The 20,474-nt window shown below is 37.2% G+C and overlaps 1 protein-coding gene across 13 annotated transcripts in view; it reads right to left on the reverse strand.

The window, feature by feature from the left end:
* CCDC148 (coiled-coil domain containing 148) overlaps nt 1-20,474 on the reverse strand; it is a 320,462-nt gene that overhangs the window by 203,163 nt on the left and 96,825 nt on the right. For 9 of the 13 annotated variants that reach the window (XM_063791234.1, XM_016949853.3, XM_054679053.2 and 6 more), the window contains 2 exons: nt 17,253-17,374; nt 4,022-4,125 (listed from right to left, as the gene is read on the reverse strand). The exons of 1 other annotated variant lie outside the window; for it this stretch is intronic. In XM_063791234.1, the coding sequence (XP_063647304.1) occupies nt 4,022-4,125; nt 17,253-17,374 (226 nt within the window). Of the gene's footprint in view, nt 1-4,021; nt 4,126-17,252; nt 17,375-20,474 lie in introns of those variants that run through there. 3 more of the 13 variants (XM_063791237.1, XM_063791235.1, XM_054679056.2) reach the window with 2 other exon arrangements.

Below are 20,474 nucleotides of genomic sequence, written 5' to 3' on the forward strand. Positions count from 1 at the left end.
TTTTAAAAGTTCAGAAAGGATGAGACCCTGAATTACAGAGGTAGAAGTATACTTTATTTTTAATATACTAATAAGAGCAACAAATCTTCATGAGCTTATATATGTATACATATGTGTACATACGTATTTTTTTTTTTTTGGACTGAGTCTCGCTTGATCGCCCAGGCTGGAGTGCAGTGGCACAATCTCAGTTCACTGCAATCTCCATCTCCTGAGTTCAAGTGATTCTCGTGCCTAAGCCTCCCGAGTAGGTGGAACTACAGGCATGTGACACCACACCTAGCTAATATGTGTGTGTGTGTATTTTTATTAGAGACAGGGTTTCACTATGTGGGCCAGGCTGATCTTGAATTCCTGACCTCAAGTGATCCGCCCACCTTGGCCTCCCAAAGTGCCAGGATTACAGGTGTGAGTCACCACACCTGGCCTACATATTTTTAAAATAGAGTCATTTTTTAGAATAAAACCATAACTAACTCTAAATGGGCATCCAAAAATATTATAGTCTACCCCTTGCTTATGGCAGATTCGATTAAATCATATAAAAGAGTTTTATGATTATTACAGTATTAAAATGGTATAATATAAAAAAACAGCAATTATAATCCTTTAATATAATTATTATTTTAATTTTTCCAGATAAGTTTCTAGCCCTCATCTAAATGTTGATATATTTCACATGGTCATAACATGGCATATTTAACATTTTATGTTGTGCGATTTTTTTTTTTTTTTTACTAACACTAGTTTTTTTTAGATATTTCTAAATAGTTTTCATAATTATCATTTAATGACTCCATAGTATTCCATTTTATGTACGTGTCATTATTTTCTTTTTCTTTTTCTTTTTTTTTTGAGAAGGAGTCTTGCTGGGTCGCCCGGGCTGAAGTGCAATGGCGTGATCTCGACTCACTGCAACCTCCACCTCCCGGGTTCAAGCAATTCTCCTGCCTCAGCCTCCCAAGTAGCTGGGACTACAGGTGTGCGCCACCATGCTTGGCTAATTTTTGTATTTTTAGCAGAGACAGGGTTTCACCACGTTGGCTAGGCTAGTCTCAAACTCCTGACCTCAGGTGATCCACCTGCCTCGGCCTCCCAAAGTGCTGTGTCATAATTTTCTAAGCCAATTTACATGGGACAAGGTTTTGGTTTTTGTTTAAATGTATAAAGGAGGGGTGATATTGTAAGTGATACCTCACTGTCTATTTTTCCAGCAGGTAGTTTCTGCCAGAAATATTTTTAAGATCACATTTGCAACTGTTACATGGAGGATGAGTGCATAATGGTTGAGTCAAACCAGAAGTTATTCCAGAACAGATTTGTTTAACCAAAAACACAGCACTTAAAAACCATCTAGCTCGGCACCCAGAAAGTCATAACAGAGCATACTAACTGCCAAAAAATGAAGATATGGGTAATTTTTGATGTTCTGAGGAGACTGATTCTCCACTTAGAACTTTGGCACCTTTCTGGAAGGATAAGAATCTATACCAAGGTAGACACCTGAAGGCTCAAATATGCCCTTCACCAGGGTGTCTTATCTGCAGGTGGTTGCACTGAGTAGATTAATACATCATCTGGGCAAACGAGCACACAAAAACTTAAGGGATTCTTTGTGGTACCAGAATGAAACGAGGGAGAAAGTGCCTCTGGAAAAGTGTGTCAAAAACCTCAAGGGGTATAGTTTGATTAAGCATAACACAATTTAAATAAAACTGTATAAATGTAAATATTAAACATAATTTTACATTTGAAAATTTTGTCTAGTTTTCTTAGTACAGATTTCAAAGAATCAAAGTTTGGCAACATGTTTTCATTTTGTTTTGCTGTTTTTAGACATGGGGTCTCACGATGTTGCCCAGGCTAGAGTGCAGTGGCTGTTCACGGGTGCAATCATAATGTACTGAAGACTTGAACACCTAGGCTGAAGTGATCCTCCTGCCTCAGCCTCCCACGTAGCTGGGACTACTGGTATGCACCACCACACCCTGGCAAAATTTCTTTTATTTTTGACAGCAAGGCTAGACCAATTGCATCTCAGGTGATGTAAACAGAACCCTGTAGAAAAAGGAAAAAGCTACTCAACTCCAAGGTCATAGAGCACAGAAGTTAGGGGCAAATGTTCCAATCCCAGCTCCACACAGACTAGGTTATTTATGATCTACAAATTAACTTTCATCATCTGAGACTCAAGATTCTCATCTGTAAAACCGAGAGAGCAATAACGACTACTTTGTAGGGTCGTTGTAAATATTAAAGGAGATAAAACATGTAAAGGACTTAACATACTCGGTGCAAAAATAATTGTGGCTTTTGCCCAACCTAATATTACCTGGCACATATTAAATTACCTAGCAAATGTTAGGTGTTATATAAGCCCTTATCCTCTGCCTGCCTGAGATTCTTAAATGTTGTCTTTTATGGTAAGGCATAGAATCTTACTTATTAAAAGGGGATGTTGATTTCTAAAGGTTGACAAACACTGTTAGGACTTTAACTACTTCTAATTTGTTGGTGGCCCTAAATTCTCCACAAGGTAGTCATTTCTCTAACTTATCTCCTATTGCTATTAGCTTTTAGTTGCACCGAACACAAATTGAAATTAGCCTGCATTCTAGAATAACATAGAAACTTATCGTGGAATTCTTCATTTTGTCCAGTTTTCAGCCCTTACAAGTTCTGAGACATTAAGGTTATCATTACTTAAGTGTTCCTCATCTCCATTTTCATTGTGTCATTCCAGGTCAGCCAAAAGAATTATTTCCCATAATGATATGTATACACCTCTTCTACATAGCTTAAGAACAACTTAATATACACATTAAGAAAGACGTGGAATAGCCAAGATTTAAAAAAAACAAAAAACTTTACCCAGTGTCTTCCTTTACACTTGAATTTGAATCAGTGAACACCACAATTAAAGCTTCCTAATGGCTTTCCTTTTTGTCATGTTTCAAGTTATGCACATTTTCAAAAAAAAAATTTCAATAGGCTCAAACATTCACTCCATAAAAGGTGACTTTTTGAGGGATAAGATGGGTCTAATTTCATTGTATTTAAAGTAGCTGTATGGTGATGAAGTCCATATAACTTTGTTTTTCTATGTTTTAAGTTACACAATAATGTAAAACCACTTTCAATTATAAGCCTTCTTCACATAAAGGAGTCACCTGCCAGAATAAGAAACTCATCAACATGAAAAAGACCTAAGTCAAAAGTAAAGTTAATGGCATTTAGGAACTTTACTTAGAATAAGACCACAGAAATTAACTATTTTGATATAAAATAAATGCTTTAAAATGCACATTTTAGAAGCACATTTTATAAATATCATCATTAAAACAAGTATACAAGCTATAAATGAAGGAGAAACACATCTGTCTTCTCTTTTTGCCTTGACCTTTGAAAAAACTAATTTTTCAAAGATTACAATTAAGATCAACTGTAGAATCAATATTTCATTTTAATTTATCTTTACGTGACGGCTGGAAATAATAACAAAAGTCAAAAAGCAAAATTGAGTAAGTTAGTCATGATGCACTTACACCCAGAAATCATTTGCAACTTGAACTCCTTGTTCATTAGTTCATCCACGTATTAAAAGCATTTACATCTCTCCTATGTATTCTACTATATAAAAATGAATATGATGAGATGTTTGCCCGTGATAGGATCTTTACCACTTTATAGGTAGGAAAAAACATGTATCTAAAACATTATAATCCAATATGCTAAGTATGATACAAGTAAATACAAGTATGAGAGTGGGAGTGTGGAAGTGATTGACACATACAGAAGATCATCTTCTTTCCAACAGGAAGCAAAAGCCATATTAATATATTCACTGGATTTCAGATTAAGCTGAGGAAATGAAAGGATTTTAATTTGACTCACATTCAAATCGTAACTTTAAATTTTTATTGTAATGGTTAATTAACATGGAACATTATAGAACATCTGACAAGATAAGTGCTATTCCTAGTAATTCCTACGTGTTCTTACTATGTCCCCCAGTTCTTACCTGACTTCATTCAGCCTCTGGTATTCCTGCCACCACACTTGCTTGTGTTGTTTTATTAGTGTTTGTTCTTTGGATAACTTTGAAGTCAACATTGCTTTTCTGATCTAGATTTAGAGGAACAAAAGAGGTGCAACTTCAAAGTTTTCAGAATGTGTTTTTCACAACAGAAATGCTTAATCTGAATTTTCTAAGTTAAATAGTTTCTCTTTTAAAATTCTTATTCGTGCATCTCCTAACACAAAATCTACCTAAAATAAATTTGATTTTTTAAAGCGGGGAGGAGAAAGAAAAATGGTTGGGAATACTGACAAACTTAAAAACTGTTTTTAAAGTACTTATTAAAACAAAGGCAAAGTCATTCTATTTTCCATACATGAAATAGATAATACCTTAATTCATATAACCCCAGAAAAGTTTTCAAGAGGTTTCATTTCTCCCCTTTTGGATTTATCTTCCCTGTCAGGCATAATAGCCATCTTTATTCACATTTTTGGAGGAGAATATTTATTGAATGTATGAGAAGTTAAAAGATGTGGTCAAGATTATAAAGCTCATAAATATCAGAGTAACAAAGAACCTTGATGTTTAGATTGGCTTCTATCTGATCCCTCAGCATAAGATGGGAAAGGTTCCTTGGATAAGTTTTTAGAAGGCCTGGCTTCAACACTTACTAGAAATATGACCTTGAACACACAATTTTAGTCTTTCAACTCTAAGTGCGTCTTTGTAAAAAAATTTTTTTAATTTAAGCAAATATTTATTTGAAGATACTTAAAGAAATATGAAAAATCATGTAGCATTGAAATCTAAATTTTCAACTAAATGTAATTTTTCCTCAATTTTACTACTTTTAAAAAATGTAGCACATAATTAATGATTTTGAGTTTCTGCTGAAAGGTTATATCAGCCCTGGATCTGTTTGCCTTAGATCCATTTCTGGCTGTTTGCCTGATCTGCTCCATCTCACAGAGCAGCTTGTGTTTCTCAGGCACCCCTATCAGTTGGCTTCAGCCAAAGCAAGACCCTGGGATGGGAGACTGAAGGCAGGGAAGAAAGGAGAAGCTGAAGGATTATGTCATCTTGCCTTCTCTACTCTCACAGAGTCTCCAGGAGCATTTGCATTGTGTCCATTGCCCCAACTTTTCTCTGAACTGTTCCACTACGGTTCCAACTATCTCTGGGTAACCACACCGCAGGAATTTGGCATGGCCTTGCTTCTTCTGTATGTCCCTCTGACCTACGGATGGCAGTGATTTCCTGTACTTGTCAATCTCTGTATTGCCTCCCAGTCCTTTGCCTTCTCAGTGCTATCACCTGCATAAACATTTTCCTACATTAAAAACCGCTCTACTCTAAATCCTCAAGTGATGTCTGTTCCCTGGTTAGACTCTAACTTATACTCATGCGTACTCCAAACCGAAGTATTCCATATTAACAATTTTAAACTACAAACGTGTAAATCAGAAACTTGATGAAATACGCATATTTCATAATTTCTCTGCTGTTAAAGTACTTAGTACCCTGAAAGCTTTAAAAGATCAATGCTGGAGATGTAAAGACTTCAGAAGACAAGTTCTAAAAAGGAATCTTTATAATGCATGCTATTTCCAGCCGACATTCACTGATTGCTTTAACCTTGAGTTTATCTTTCTGCTGTTCTGGTTACTGATTCAAAATTAGGGGTATAAGAAAACAACCCAAAGATTACTTTTAAAAAATACAAAGTCAAAGTCAAATATTTTCCTAAGAAGGTAAGAGTGTTACAATTATAAAATTTAGGAGGAAAGTACATTTTTAAAAGCACAGGACCCCGCAGAAAAACATTCAGCAGTCTCTACTTTACCTACCAAAAGCATATAAGTACACAGTATTTCTAAAATCTGACATTTTAACGTTCCCTTTAAGAATGCTTAAAACTCATTCCAGCCATTTACCATACACAGTCTCTAAAGTTTGTTGCAACAGATACAACTTTTAAAATTAGATTTCTTTGGCATATTTGGTACATATTGTACAAAAAAATTAAAATACATTGGTGAAAGATGGGGACACATTTTTATAGTTTGAAAAAAAATCAATGCTCTCGCCTTTGGGCCCATGGAAAGTTCAATTAAGTAGACTATAAAAGTCAAAATAAAGCTACTATTTTTCACTAGACAATTCCAATATTTTGCAGAACATACTGATTTTTTTATAAATTCACTCATTGATTCCACTTCTATCCTTGGGCCAAAAATGAAAAAAAAAAGTCTTAAAAAGAACAAAAAGATTTAAAGTTCTATCTTTAACAACAGAGAGATGTCTAGGTGATTCCAATTCATTTTACTGGGCAATACACCATATGAAGTCAATACTTAGGGTGGATGATAATTTGTGCAGAATGCTGACGATTCAAAAATACTCTGGAAACATGCCAAAACAATGAATTCATAAAAGAATCAGAAACCAGGGGTTTCCTGTATATGGCTTATTGTGATGGTCCAAGATAATAAAACCCTAAATAGGTATCTTGAAATACTACAAAGGCTCTTTGAATGAGAAGATCCATCTTTTGAGACAGACGTCAATAACTAGGAGACCACTGGTTACATGTATGTATACGTTTGTCAAATTTCACTGGGACGTATGTTTGAGATATACACATTTTACTATATGTGAGTTATAACTCAATAAAGAACTGTTAACATAAATAAAAAGAAAAAACAACTACAGTAAGACGCAATTTCTCATTTATCGGGTTGACAAAAACTCAATTGTTTAACAAAACACTGTGAGGCTACAGAAAGCATGTTCTGTCTAATATTGCTAGTGGGAATACAAAGTGATACAACCCCCATAGAGGGGAATTTGGAGATGCATCACAAGATTTCATATGGATTTATCCTGTGACCTAGCAAATTCATTTATAGAAATCCATCTGAAAACTATATTGGCAAAAGTATAAAAGATATATGCACAAAGCTATTCACTGCAGTACCATTTGTAATAGAAAAAGATTAGAGCACAAAACTTCCATCAGTAACTGTTCTTGCCAAAATTAATTGAACTTGAATCTGATCAAGTCCCTAAATATAACTATCAATTTACTGGAAATACAAGAAACAGTAAAACATGTTGAATGACACCACCAGGATGTTATCTGCCTAATTCGGACTATAAGACAAACAATACAATTTCTTCAAAAAATAAATTGCAAAATACAAAAGGATAGAGGAGCAAATCTAAAAAAAAATTATAATGTACAGACCATATCTAGAAGCTGATTTAAATAACCTTTAAGACAAAATTTTTGAGACAATCAGGGAAATTTAACACTACATATTTGAAATTATTAAGACATTAACATTTTTAGACATGGTAATAGTATTGTAGGCTTTTTAAAAATCTCTATTATTTCAGCAATATATGTTGAAATATTTATGGGTGAAATATTATGTCTGTGACTTGCTTCAAAACAATCTGGCACAGGGGGTCATTTGTGGATAGCAGTATAGAGGAAACAAGGGCCAAAAGTTGATCATTGTTGAAGCTGAATGATGTGACATGGAGATTCACTATACCATTCAATCCAATTGTGCATATGTTTATAATTTTCTATAACATTTTTAAAAAGAATTAATAGAGGCTTGAGCTGGACAAGAAGTATCTAAGCAAAGAAATTCAAATTTAAAAATAATTGCAAAGATCTCTTTTACAGTTAAAATACTGGGAATGAACAGTTACACACAATGTACCAAAATTGGTCTCAGTTTTTAGCCCAACTCTATTATTTGTCTTCAGATTCAATCTCAGCCTTTGAAAGACTAGATCACTGACTGTCCACTTCAGTCTTATATGGCTGGCATCGCAGAAATTGTGCATGATCAATGACACAGTGATTATATAGATGACCATCACATCTAACTTGTTAATAATATCAGTAGTACAAATCAGACAGGTAGCTAAGTATTCTAGATGTAACTTGAAGCAATAATCTCTTTATGTGCTTTAAATGTTAACATTTTATCATTTTATTTAAATATGTTTATATTTAATATTGCCAGAGAAAAGTGCTGTAATAATTAACAATGATTATTAAAACTGTTAATTACATGTCTAAAAAAAGAGTGTATTTAAAAGGTAAAATAAACAGGGAAGTAGGCTGATAATTAATACAAATATTTAGAGAGAATGTGTTAGCTATGTAACATTAAGAATAATAATACATTCTTTTTGAGCCTATATATTTTTAATTCAAGTAATATATGAAAGAATAAGAGAGATACTATTATAATAATAATTCTAGTTAGTGTGGATTGTTTGGTATCTTAGCATTCAGGACATTAAAAAAAACTTTGAGTTGTATTTAATTTCCAGTTATTTAATTCCACTTAAGCCATGAGTCTTTTAAGAAAAAGTCCTATTTGGCAATTGTTCACAACTTACAAGAATAAATTAAAAGCAAAATGTCAACTTGCCACCTCTAAATTAAATTAGAAGGGAAGACTCCAAAAAATAATGTACAGCAATATTCCCAATGCATCTTCCTTAATCCAGATATAATAAAAAATGAAAACTGCATGAAGAAAAAAAAGCAAGTGTTAGAAAATGATGAAGTACCTAGGACACATTTTGTTCTCACTAACTGAAATTCAAAACAACAGACATTCCAAAATGCTTTAAAAGGACAATTCCTTATCATCATGAATCTGCGGAGACTAAAAATGGAAGCAAAAGCTTGTCAAAATGATTGCTACAGACTGTGAACCATTTTCATTAGTTAAAGACAAGGGATTTTTTGAGATTTGCCAAGCTATGAATCTCAGGTACACAGTTATTTCTAGAAAAGCTTCTTCCTGAATTACATTCCACTATAAACAAAAAGGCTACTGATGTTATTTAAAATGCCAGTTGAACGTGAGCATCTGTTTAACCGCACAAATATGTAAATACAGAGACCACAGTAACCATCTAGCAGCTAACAGTGCTGAGAAATTATTGTTCCTGCACTTGATATCAAACTGTAAAAATCACAATAATTAAAAATCTGAAATATATTGATTCTTTCATAATGAGTCTATCACCAAAGAGAAATTCACTTTGATAAAATACTGATTTTAAACACTCAACCATTCTACATTCAGCCAAAATGTCTTTTTTGGTACATCTCGAATGGATGGATGGTATTAGAAATATAAGTGTGTATATATACATGTATGAATATTTATTTATCTATTCCAATACTGACAAGGGTGTAGAGAATACATTTCTTTGGTACCTTTATTAAAACAATACCTTGGGAAAGAAATTTGGTAACAGGTCTCAAAAACACTAAAAAACACTCACACTTTTGGTCCAGATGTCCCAATCATGGGAATTTTTCCTATGAGAGTAGAGGATTCTAAAATATGAAAAGTATCTATGCTTGAAGTAGCATAATTTCTATTATCACAAAATTGGATACATCTCAAATATCTAAAAATTGGGGTGGGATAATGCATGCATCTTTTTCTCTTTGGAGTACTTGTCACTCCTGTTTTTAGCTAGTTAATTCTTTTGTATTATATTTTTAATTGACATATTGTAATTGTGCATATTTATGGGCAAAATTTGATGTTTTGAAACATATATGTTATATAAAATATATGTTAAATCAGGGTATTTAGCACGGCCATCGTCATGTGCATTTATCATTTCTTTGTGGGGAGTATATTCAACAGCTTCTCTTCTGTTTTGTAATATACAATACCTCACTGTTATTCATCCTCACCCTACTATGCAATAGAACACCAGAACTGATTCCTCCTATCTCATTGTAACTTCATACTTTATTGGCCTTGAGATCCCAATTCCAAAATCCCTTCCTCAGAAAAGCCTTCCCTAACCACTCAGTGAAGATCAAATCCTATTATACACCAAACAGCATGGTTTTTATTGCAGTTTATACTTGGGATAATTTTACTTCCAGGCTTATTTGATAAACACTGACTCCTCTCCCTCCCCCAGCAAACAGTAAACTTCGTAAAGGTAAGGGCTGACCATAGCCCAAGATGGCCGAATAGGAACAGCTCTGGTCTACAGCTCCCAGCATGAGCGACACAGAAGACGGGTGATTTCTGCATTTCCATCTGAGGTACTGGGTTCATCTCACTAGGGAGTGCCAGACAGTGGGCACAGGTCAGTGGGTGCGCGCACTGTGCGCGAGCCGAAGCAGGGCAAGGCATTGCCTCACCTGGGAAGCGCAAGGGGTCAGGGAGTTCCATTTCCGAGTCAAAGAAAGGGGTGACGGACGACACCTGGTAAATCGGGTCACTCCCACCTGAATACTGCGCTTTTCCAACGGGCTTAAAAAATGGCGCACCACGAGATTATATCCCGCACCTGGCTTGGAGGGTCCTATGCCCACGGAATCTCGCTGATTGCTAGCACAGCAGTCTGAGATCAAACCGCAAGGCGGCAGCAGGGCTGGGGGAGGGGCGCCTGCCATTGCCCAGGCTTGATTAGGTAAACAAAGCAGCCAGGAAGCTCCAACTGGGCGGAGCCCACCACAGCTCAAGGAGGCCTGCCTGCCTCTGTAGGCTCCACCTCTGGTGGCAGGGCGCAGACAAACAAAAAGACAGCAGTAACCTCTGCAGACTTAAATGTCCCTGTCTGACAGCTTTGAAGAGAGCAGTGGTTCTCCCAGCACGCAGCTGGAGATCTGAGAACGGGCAGACTGCCTCCTCAAGTGGGTCCCTGACCACTGACCCCCGAGCAGCCTAACTGGGAGGCACCCCCCAGCAGGGGCACACTGACACCTCACACGGCAGGGTATTCCAACAGACCTGCAGCTGAGGGTGCTGTCTGTTAGAAGGAAAACTAACAAACAGAAAGGACATCCACACCAAAAACCCATCTGTACATCACCATCATCAAAGACCAAAAGTAGATAAAACCACAAAGATGGGGAAAAAACAGAACAGAAAAACTGGAAACTCTAAAACGCAGAGCGCCTCTCCTCCTCCAAAGGAACGCAGTTCCTCACCAGCAACGGAACAAAGCTGGATGGAGAATGACTTTGACGAGCTGAGAGAAGAAGGCTTCAGACGATCAAATTACTCTGAGCTACGGGAGGACATTCAAACCAAAGGCAAAGAAGTTGAAAACTTTGAAAAAAATTTAGAAGAATGTATAACTAGAATAACCAATACAGAGAAGTGCTTAAAGGAGCTGATGGAGCTGAAAACCAAGGCTGGAGAACTACGTGAAGAATGCAGAGGCCTCAGGAGCCGATGCGATCAACTGGAAGAAAGGGTATCAGCGATGGAAGATGAAATGAATGAAATGAAGCGAGAAGGGAAGTTTAGAGAAAAAAGAATAAAAAGAAACGAGCAAAGCCTCCAAGAAATATGGGACTATGTGAAAAGACCAAATCTACATCTGATTGGTGTACCTGAAAGTGATGGGAAGAATGGAACCACGTTGGAAAACACTCTGCAGGATATTATCCAGGAGAACTTCCCCAATCTAGCAAGGCAGGCCAACGTTCAGATTCAGGAAATACAGAGAACGCCACAAAGATACTCCTCGAGAAGAGCACCTCCAAGACACATAATTGTCAGATTCACCAAAGTTGAAATGAAGGAAAAAATGTTAAGGGCAGCCAGAGAGAAAGGTCAGATTACTCTCAAAGGGAAGCCCATCAGACTAACAGCGGATCTCTCGGCAGAAACCCTACAAGCCAGAATAGAGTGGGGGCCAATATCCAACATTCTTAAAGAAAAGAATTTTCAACCCAGAATTTCATATCCAGCCAAACTAAGCTTCATAAGCGAAGGAGAAATGAAATACTTTACAGACAAGCAAATGCTGAGAGATTTTGTCACCACCAGGCTTGCCCTAAAAGAGCTCCTGAAGGAAGCGCTAAACATGGAAAGGAACAACCGGTACCAGCCGCTGCAAAATCATGCGAAAATGTAAAGACCATCAAGACTAGGAGGAAACTGCATCAACTAACGAGCAAAATAACCAGCTAACATCATAATGACAGGATCAAATTCACACATAACAATATAAACTTTAAATGTAAATGGACTAAATGCTCCAATTAAAAGACACAGACTGGCAAATTGGATAAAGAGTCAAGACCCATCAGTGTGCTGTATTCAGGAAACCCATCTCACGTGCAGAGACACACATAGGCTCAAAATAAAAGGATGGAGGAAGATCTACCAAGCAAAAGGAAAACAAAAAAAGGCAGGGGTTGCAATCCTAGTCTCTGATAAAACAGACTTTAAACCAACAAAGATCAAAAGAGACAAAGAAGGCCATTACATAATGGTAAAGGCATCAATCCAACAAGAAGAGCTAACTATCCTAAATATATATGCACCCAATACAGGAGCACCAAGATTCATAAAGCAAGTCCTGAGTGACCTACAAAGGGACTTAGACTCCCACACATTAATAATGGGAGACTTTAACACCCCACTGTCGACATTAGACAGATCAACGAGACAGAAAGTCAACAAGGATACCCAGAAATTGAACTCAGCTCAGCACTAAGCAGACCTAATAGATATCTACAGAACTCTCCACCCCAAATCAACAGAATATACATTTTTTTCAGCACCACACCACACCTATTCCAAAATTGACCACATAGTTGGAAGTAAAGCTCTCCTCAGCAAATGTAAAAGAACAGTAATTACAACAAACTATCTCTCAGACCACAGTGCAATCAAACTAGAACTCAGGATTAAGAATCTCACTCAAAACCACTCAACTACATGGAAACTGAACAACCTGCTCCTGAATGACCACTGGGTACATAACGAAATGAAGGCAGAAATAAAGATGTTCTTTGAAACCAACGAGAACAAAGACACAACATACCAGAATCTATGGGACGCATTCAAAGCAGTGTGTAGAGGGAAATTTATAGCACTAAATGCCCACAAGAGAAAGCAGGAAAGATCCAAAATTGACACCCTAACATCACAATTAAAAGAACTAGAAAAGCAAGAGCAAACACATTCAAAAGCTAGCAGAAGGCAAGAAATAACTAAAATCAGAGCAGAACTGAAGGAAATAGAGACACAAAAAACCCTTCAAAAAATTAATGAATCCAGGAGCTGGTTTTTTGAAAGGATCAACAAAATTGATAGACCACTAGCAAGACTAATAAAGAAAAAAAGAGAGAAGAATCAAATAGACACAATAAAAAATGATAAAGGGGATATCACCATCGATCCCACAGAAATACCAAGTACCATCAGAGAATACTACAAACACCTCTACGCAAATAAACTAGAAAATCTAGAAGAAATGGATAAATTCCTCGACACATACACTCTCCCAAGACTAAACCAGGAAGAAGTTGAATCTCTGAATAGACCAATAACAGGATCTGAAATTGTGGCAATAATCAATAGCTTACCAACCAAAAAGGTCCAGGACCAGATGGATTCACAGTTGAATTCTACCAGAAGTACAAGGAGGAACTGGTACCATTCCTTCTGAAACTATTCCAATCAATAGAGAAAGAGGGAATCCTCCCTAACTCATTTTATGAGGCCAGCATCATTCTGATACCAAAGCCAGGCAGAGACATAACAAAAAAAGAGAATTTTAGACCAATATCCTTGATGAACATTGATGCAAAAATCCTCAATAAAATACTGGCAAAACGAATCCAGCAGCACATCAAAAACCTTATCCACCATGATCAACTGGGCTTCATCCCTGGGATGCAAGGCTGGTTCAATATACGCAAATCAATAAATGTAATCCAGCATATAAACAGAGCCAAAGAGAAAAACCACATGATTATCTCAATAGATGCAGAAAAAGCCTGTGACAAAATTCAACAGCCCTTCATGCTAAAAACTCTCAATAAATTAGGTATTGATGGGACGTATTTCAAAATAATAAGAGCTATCTATGACAAACCCACAGCCAATATCATAATGAATGGGCAAAAACTGGAAGCATTCCCTTTGAAAACTGGCACAAGACAGGGATGCCCTCTCTCAGCACTCCTATTCAACATATTGTTGGAAGTTCTGGCCAGGGCAATTAGGCAGGAGAAGGAAATAAAGGGTATTCAATTAGGAAAAGAGGAAGTCAAATTGTCCCTGTTTGCAGACGACATGATTGTATATCTAGAAAACCCCATTGTCTCAGCCCAAAATCTCCTTAAGCTGATAAGCAACTTCAGCAAAGTCTCAGGATACAAAGTCAATGTACAAAAATCACAAGCATTCTTATATACCAGCAACAGACAAACAGAGAGCCAAATCATGAGTGAACTCCCATTCACAATTGCTTCAAAGAGAATAAAATACCTAGGAATCCAACTTACAAGGGATGTGAAGGACCTCTTCAAGGAGAACTACAAACCACTGCTCAAGGAAATCAAAGAGAATACAAACAAATGGAAGAACATTCCATGCTCATGGGTAGGAAGAATCAATACCGTGAAAATGGCCATACTGCCCAAGGTAATTTACAGATTCAATGCCATCCCCATCAAACTACCAATGCCTTTCTTCACAGAATTGGAAAAAACTACTTTAAAGTTCATACGGAACCAAAAAAGAGCCCGCATCGCCAAGTCAATCCTAAGCCAAAAGAACAAAGCTGGAGGCATCACACTACCTGACTTCAAACTATACTACAAGGCTACAGTAACCAAAACAGCATGGTACTGGTACCAAAACAGAGATATAGACCAATGGAACAGAACAGAGACCTCAGAAATAACGCCACATATCTACAACTATCTGATTTTTGACAAACCTGAGAAAAACAAGCAATGGGGAAAGGATTCCCTATTTAATAAATGGTGCTGGGAAAACTGGCTAGCCATATGTAGAAAGCTGAAACTGGATCCCTTCCTTACAGCTTATACAAAAATCAATTCAAGATGGATTAAAGACTTAAACGTTAGACCTAAAACCATAAAAACCCTAGAAGAAAACCTAGGCATTACCATTCAGGACATAGGCATGGGCAGGGACTTCATGTCTAAAACACCAAAAGCAATGGCAACAAAAGCCAAAATTGACAAATGGGATCTAATTAAACTAAAGAGCTTCTGCACAGCAAAAGAAACTACCATCAGAGTGAACAGGCAACCTACAGAATGGGAGAAAATTTTCGCAACCTACTCATCTGACAAAGGGCTAATATCCAGAATCTACAATGAACTCAAACAAATTTACAAGAAAAAAACAAACAACCCCATCAAAAAGTGGGCAAAGGACATGAACAGACACTTCTCAAAAGAAGACATTTATGCAGCCAAAAAACACATGAAAAAATGCTCATCATCACTGGCCATCACAGAAATGCAAATCAAAACCACAATGAGATACCATCTCACACCAGTTAGAATGGTGATCATTAAAAAGTCAGGAAACAACAGGTGCTGGAGAGGATGTGGAGAAATAGGAGCACTTTTACACTGTTGGTGGGACTGTAAACTAGTTCAACCATTGTGGAAGTCAGTGTGGTGATTCCTCAGGGATGTAGAATTGGAAATACCATTTGACCCAGCAATCCCATTACTGGGTATATACCCAAAGGACTATAAATCATGCTGCTATAAAGACACATGCACACGTATGTTTATTGCGGCATTATTCACAACAGCGAAGACTTGGAACCAACCCAAATGTCCAACAATGATAGGCTGGATTAAGAAAATGTGGCACATATACACCATGGAATACTATGCAGCCATAAAAAATGATGAGTTCATGTCCTTTGTAGGGACATGGATGAAATTGGAAAACATCATTCTCAGTAAACTATCGCAAGAACAAATAACCAAACACTGCATATTCTCACTCATAGGTGGGAATTGAACAATGAGATCACATGGACACAGGAAGGGGAATATCACACTCTGGGGACTGTGGTGGGGTGGGGGGAGGGGGGAGGGATAGCATTGGGAGATATACCTAATGCTAGGTGACAAGTTAGTGGGTGCAGTGCACCAGCATGGCACATGTATACATATGTAACTAACCTGCACTATGTGCACATGTACCCTAAAACTTAAAGTATAATAATAATAAAAAAAATACAATAGCCTGGGTGGCTTTAAAAAAAAAAAAAAAAGGGTAAGGGCTATATTTTGCTCACTATTGTATCTTCAAGGCAAATAGTAGGCACATAATAAATATTTATTGGCTTGAACAATTAAATATTTAAAAGATTATGTGATAGACTGTTAGGGAGAAAAGTATACATGATTTCATGCCTATCTTTATCATGAGAAAAATAAAATATGTATTATTTTTATGTTTACATATATGTGTACAATAAACAGAAGTCAGGAATATGAAAAGTTTTGTTAGGATGATAGTAATATAAGTGACTTTACCATAAAATTTCTTTGAATGTTCCCATAACATTAACTTATTTTAAAGTTATATAAACCAAATAAATAATTCCCTGGCTTTTAAGTGGTCACCTTAGTTTGAGGAGATATGTCTCATGAATATATGGTAATCTCTCCAGAATAGAGTATCAAATGTGCTTTGAAATAATAACAATTGCCTTCTATAAAAAAAGATATTAGCAATAAAAGGCAAAACAAACAAACCATGAAAATTTTAAATACAAATAACTTGTAAATTACGTAACAAGTTGCTTCACTTAACCTGTTTTTTGATGCAGCCAAGTAATGAAAATACTGTTTTCAATGAATGCTATTATTTGCACAAGAGAGAATCACACTGTGTGAGTAATCCTAAACTACACATGGTCCTAAAATACTGTGCAAAATCACTTGCACATAATCTCCTTTCAAATCTAGCCTAGGTTCACCCTGGCTTGGAACATATATTTAAGCCAAAAACAGAATTCTAGAAAAGAGAGCACCTGGGGACATATTTGTATAGTGTTGGAGAAGGAGCCTTAATCAGATAATAGTCCATGGCTGGTAATTACTAACAATTTTTATTCTTCAGATTAAGTTGGAAGTTGAAAGCTAATAAAATAACTGTCTTTCAAAAAATAAAGTTGAATTCAGACCTCAAAGAGTTGTTCTGAACATTAAATGGGTAATGTATGAATGCATGTAAACTATATAATGATGTCCGAGAGCATTCGATAAATGTTAGCTGCTATTCACTGTTATTACTACTTGGGAGTTTCTAGCAACTATTTGGAATGTCATTTATTTTCACATTGACAATGTAAATACTTTCCAGCAATTCAATTTTCTAAAACTAGAAAAACACATACACACACAACTTCTAACCTTTAGCTTTGCAGAGGCAGAAGCCAATTTCTTTGCTTCAGTTAATGCACGCAATTGTTGATAGTCTACTGGTTTGTACTTGATGTTTCTCATCTCATTTTTCATATGGAATACCAGATTATCTATTAGTCATAAAAATAGAAAAATGACAAAGAAAGAATATCGTGTTATTGGAAATCAAAATATAATTAGGGCAACATGTTGACTTCAGATCTTATTTTTAAATATTTTAAAGCAAATACAAGAAATAATATATTACAATATTAATAATATATTTGAGGCCTCTATTTCTAGAAATTATTATAATATAGCCAATTTATTTCTTGCACAGCATTACTTCTGAAAGGGTACAGAGGGAATGCTTTCATCTAAGTTAGTACCATATATTGAAGATTTTAGAAAATTATAATACCAAGCTACAAAGTATGATGACTGTTAACCCATTCTTTTTATTTAAAATGTGATAGACATCAACTGTGAATATTAAGTATCACATCATTATAAATCAAATTATATAAACAGATTTTTCAGTCATAGATGCATTTTTAACTTAGAAAAATCTAAATAATTTTAATTAAATTTGAAAAAACGGTTGAAACTGAAAGCTAAAAGTTTAATATGTTCAAAAATATTAAAATGATGTAAAATGTCTGAGTAATCTACATCCAAATACATACAATGTCCTAGTCTGGTATGACATGAAAACCATATCATAAAGTAAAACATAAGTAAGGGTTACTCTAAGTTCAAGTAGCATAAAGTACAATAACTTGAGTAAATCGAACAAAACATGTACTTTCACCTCAATTATATGAATAATTCATCTGTGTCATATAAAGTAATTGGATTTATTAAGTAAATCATGGATCACATGACTATAGGAAGCTCTCAAATGATTTCAGGCCAATCACAGTGAAAGAAAACAAGGGTAGGGCGACCTGGCAATATGGCCAAATAGGAACAGCTCCGGTCTGCAGCGCCCAGCTAGATCGATGCAGAAGGTGGGTGATTTCTGCATTTCCAACTGAGGTGCCTGGCTCATCTCATTGGGACTGGTTAGACAGTGGGTGCAGCCCACAGACAGCAAGCCGAAGCAGGGTGGGGTGTCACCTCACCCAGGAAGCACAAGAAGTTGGGGAAACTCCCTCCCCTAGCCAAGGGAAGCCATGAGGGACTGTGCTGTGAGGAATGGTGCACCCCAGCCCAAATACTACACTTTTTCCCATGGTCTTTGCAACCCACAGACCAGGAGATTTCCTCAAATGCCTATGCCACCAGAGCCCCGGGTTTCAAGCACAAAACATTACAGCAGACGCCGAGCTAGCTGCAGGAGTTTTTTTCATACTCTAGTGGCACCTGGAATGCCAGTGAGACAGAACCATTCACTCCCCTGGAAAGGGGGCTGAAACCAGGGAGCCAAGTGATCTAGCTCTGTGGATCCCACCCACATGGAGCCCAGCAAGCTAAGATCCACTGGCTTGAAATTCTCACTGCCAGCACAGCAGTCTGAAGTTGACCAGGAATGATTGAGCTTTTGTGGGGGTAGGCGCATCTACCATTACTAAGGCTTGATTGAGTAGGCGGTTTCCCCCTCACAGTGTAAACAAAACCACAGGGAAGTTCCAACTGGGCGGAGCCCTCTGAAGCTCAGCAAATCTGCTGTAGACAGACTACTTCTGTAGATTCCTCCTTTATGGGCAGGGCATCTCTGAACAATAGGCAGCAGCCTGAGTCAGGGACTTATAGATAAAACTCCCATCACCCTGGGACGGAGCACTTGGAGGAAGGGGAGGCTGTGAGCGCAGCTTCAGCAAACTTAGACGTCCGTGCCTGTCAGCTCCTTGCAGCAGATTTCCAAGCATAATGTTCGAGCTCTGCTAGGGGTCAGACTGCCTCCTCAACTGGGTCCCTGACCCCCATGTCTCCTGACTAGGAGACACCTCCCAGCAGGGGCAGACAGACATCTCATACAGGAGAGCTCCAGCTGGCATCTGGTGGGTGCCCCTCTGGGACAAAGCTTCCAGAGGAAGGAAGAGGCAGCAACCTTTGCTGTTCTGCAGCCTCCACTGGTGATACCCAGGTAAACAGGGTCTGGAGTGGACCTCCAGCAAACTCTAGCAGACCTGCAGCAGAGGGGCCTGACTGTTAGAAGGAAAACTAACAAACAGAAAGGAATAGCATCAACATCAACAAAAAGGATGTCCACTCGGAAACTCCAGCCGAAGCTCACCAACATCAAAGACCAAAGATAGATAAATCCACCAAAATGGGGAGAAGCCAGTGCAAAAAGGCTGAAAATTCCAAAAACCAGTACGCCTCTTCCACTCCAAAGGATCACGACACGTCGTCAGCAAGGGAACAAAACTGGATGGAAAATGAATTTGACGAATTGACAGAAGTAGGCTTCAGAAGGTGGGTAATAACAAACTCCCCCGAGCTAAAGGAGCATTTCTAACCTAATGCAAGAAAGCTAAGAACCTTGAAAAAACTTAGTCGAACTGCTAACTAGAATAACCAGTTTAGAGAAGAACATAAATGACCTGATGGAGCTGAAAAACACGGGACAAGAACTTCGTGAAGAATACACAACTATAAATAGCTAAATCGATCAAGCAGAAGAAAGGATATCAGAGATTAAATATCAACTTACTAAAATAAAGCGTGAAGACAAGATTAGAGAAAAGAGAATGAAAAGGAACAAACAAAGCCACCAAGAAATATGGGACTATGTGAAAAGACCAAACCTACGTTTGATAGGTATACCTGAAAGTGACAGGGAGAATGGAACCAAGTTGGAAAACACTCTTCAGGATATTATCCAGGAGAACTTCTACAACCAAGCAAGACAGACCAATATTCAAATTCAGGAAATACAGAGAACACCACAAAGATTTTGCTTGAGAAGAGCAACCCCAAGACACATAATCATGAGATTCACCAAGGTAGAAATGAAGGAAAAAATGTTAAGGGCAGTCAGAGAGAAAGGTTGGTTACCCACAAAGGGAAGCCCATCAGACTAACAGCGGATCTCTCTGCAGAAACCCTACAAGCCAGAAGACAGTGGGGGCCAATATTCAACATTCTTAAAGAAAAGAATTTTCAACCCAGAATTTCATATCCAGCCAAACTAAGCTTCATAAGTGAAGGAGAAATAAAATCCTTCACAGACAAGCAAATGCTGAGAGATTTTGTCACCACCAGGCCTGCCTTACAAGAGCTCCT

This window comes from Pan troglodytes, chromosome 13 (genome assembly GCF_028858775.2).
Source record: "Pan troglodytes isolate AG18354 chromosome 13, NHGRI_mPanTro3-v2.0_pri, whole genome shotgun sequence".
In the NCBI taxonomy this organism is placed as follows: domain Eukaryota; kingdom Metazoa; phylum Chordata; class Mammalia; order Primates; family Hominidae; genus Pan; species Pan troglodytes.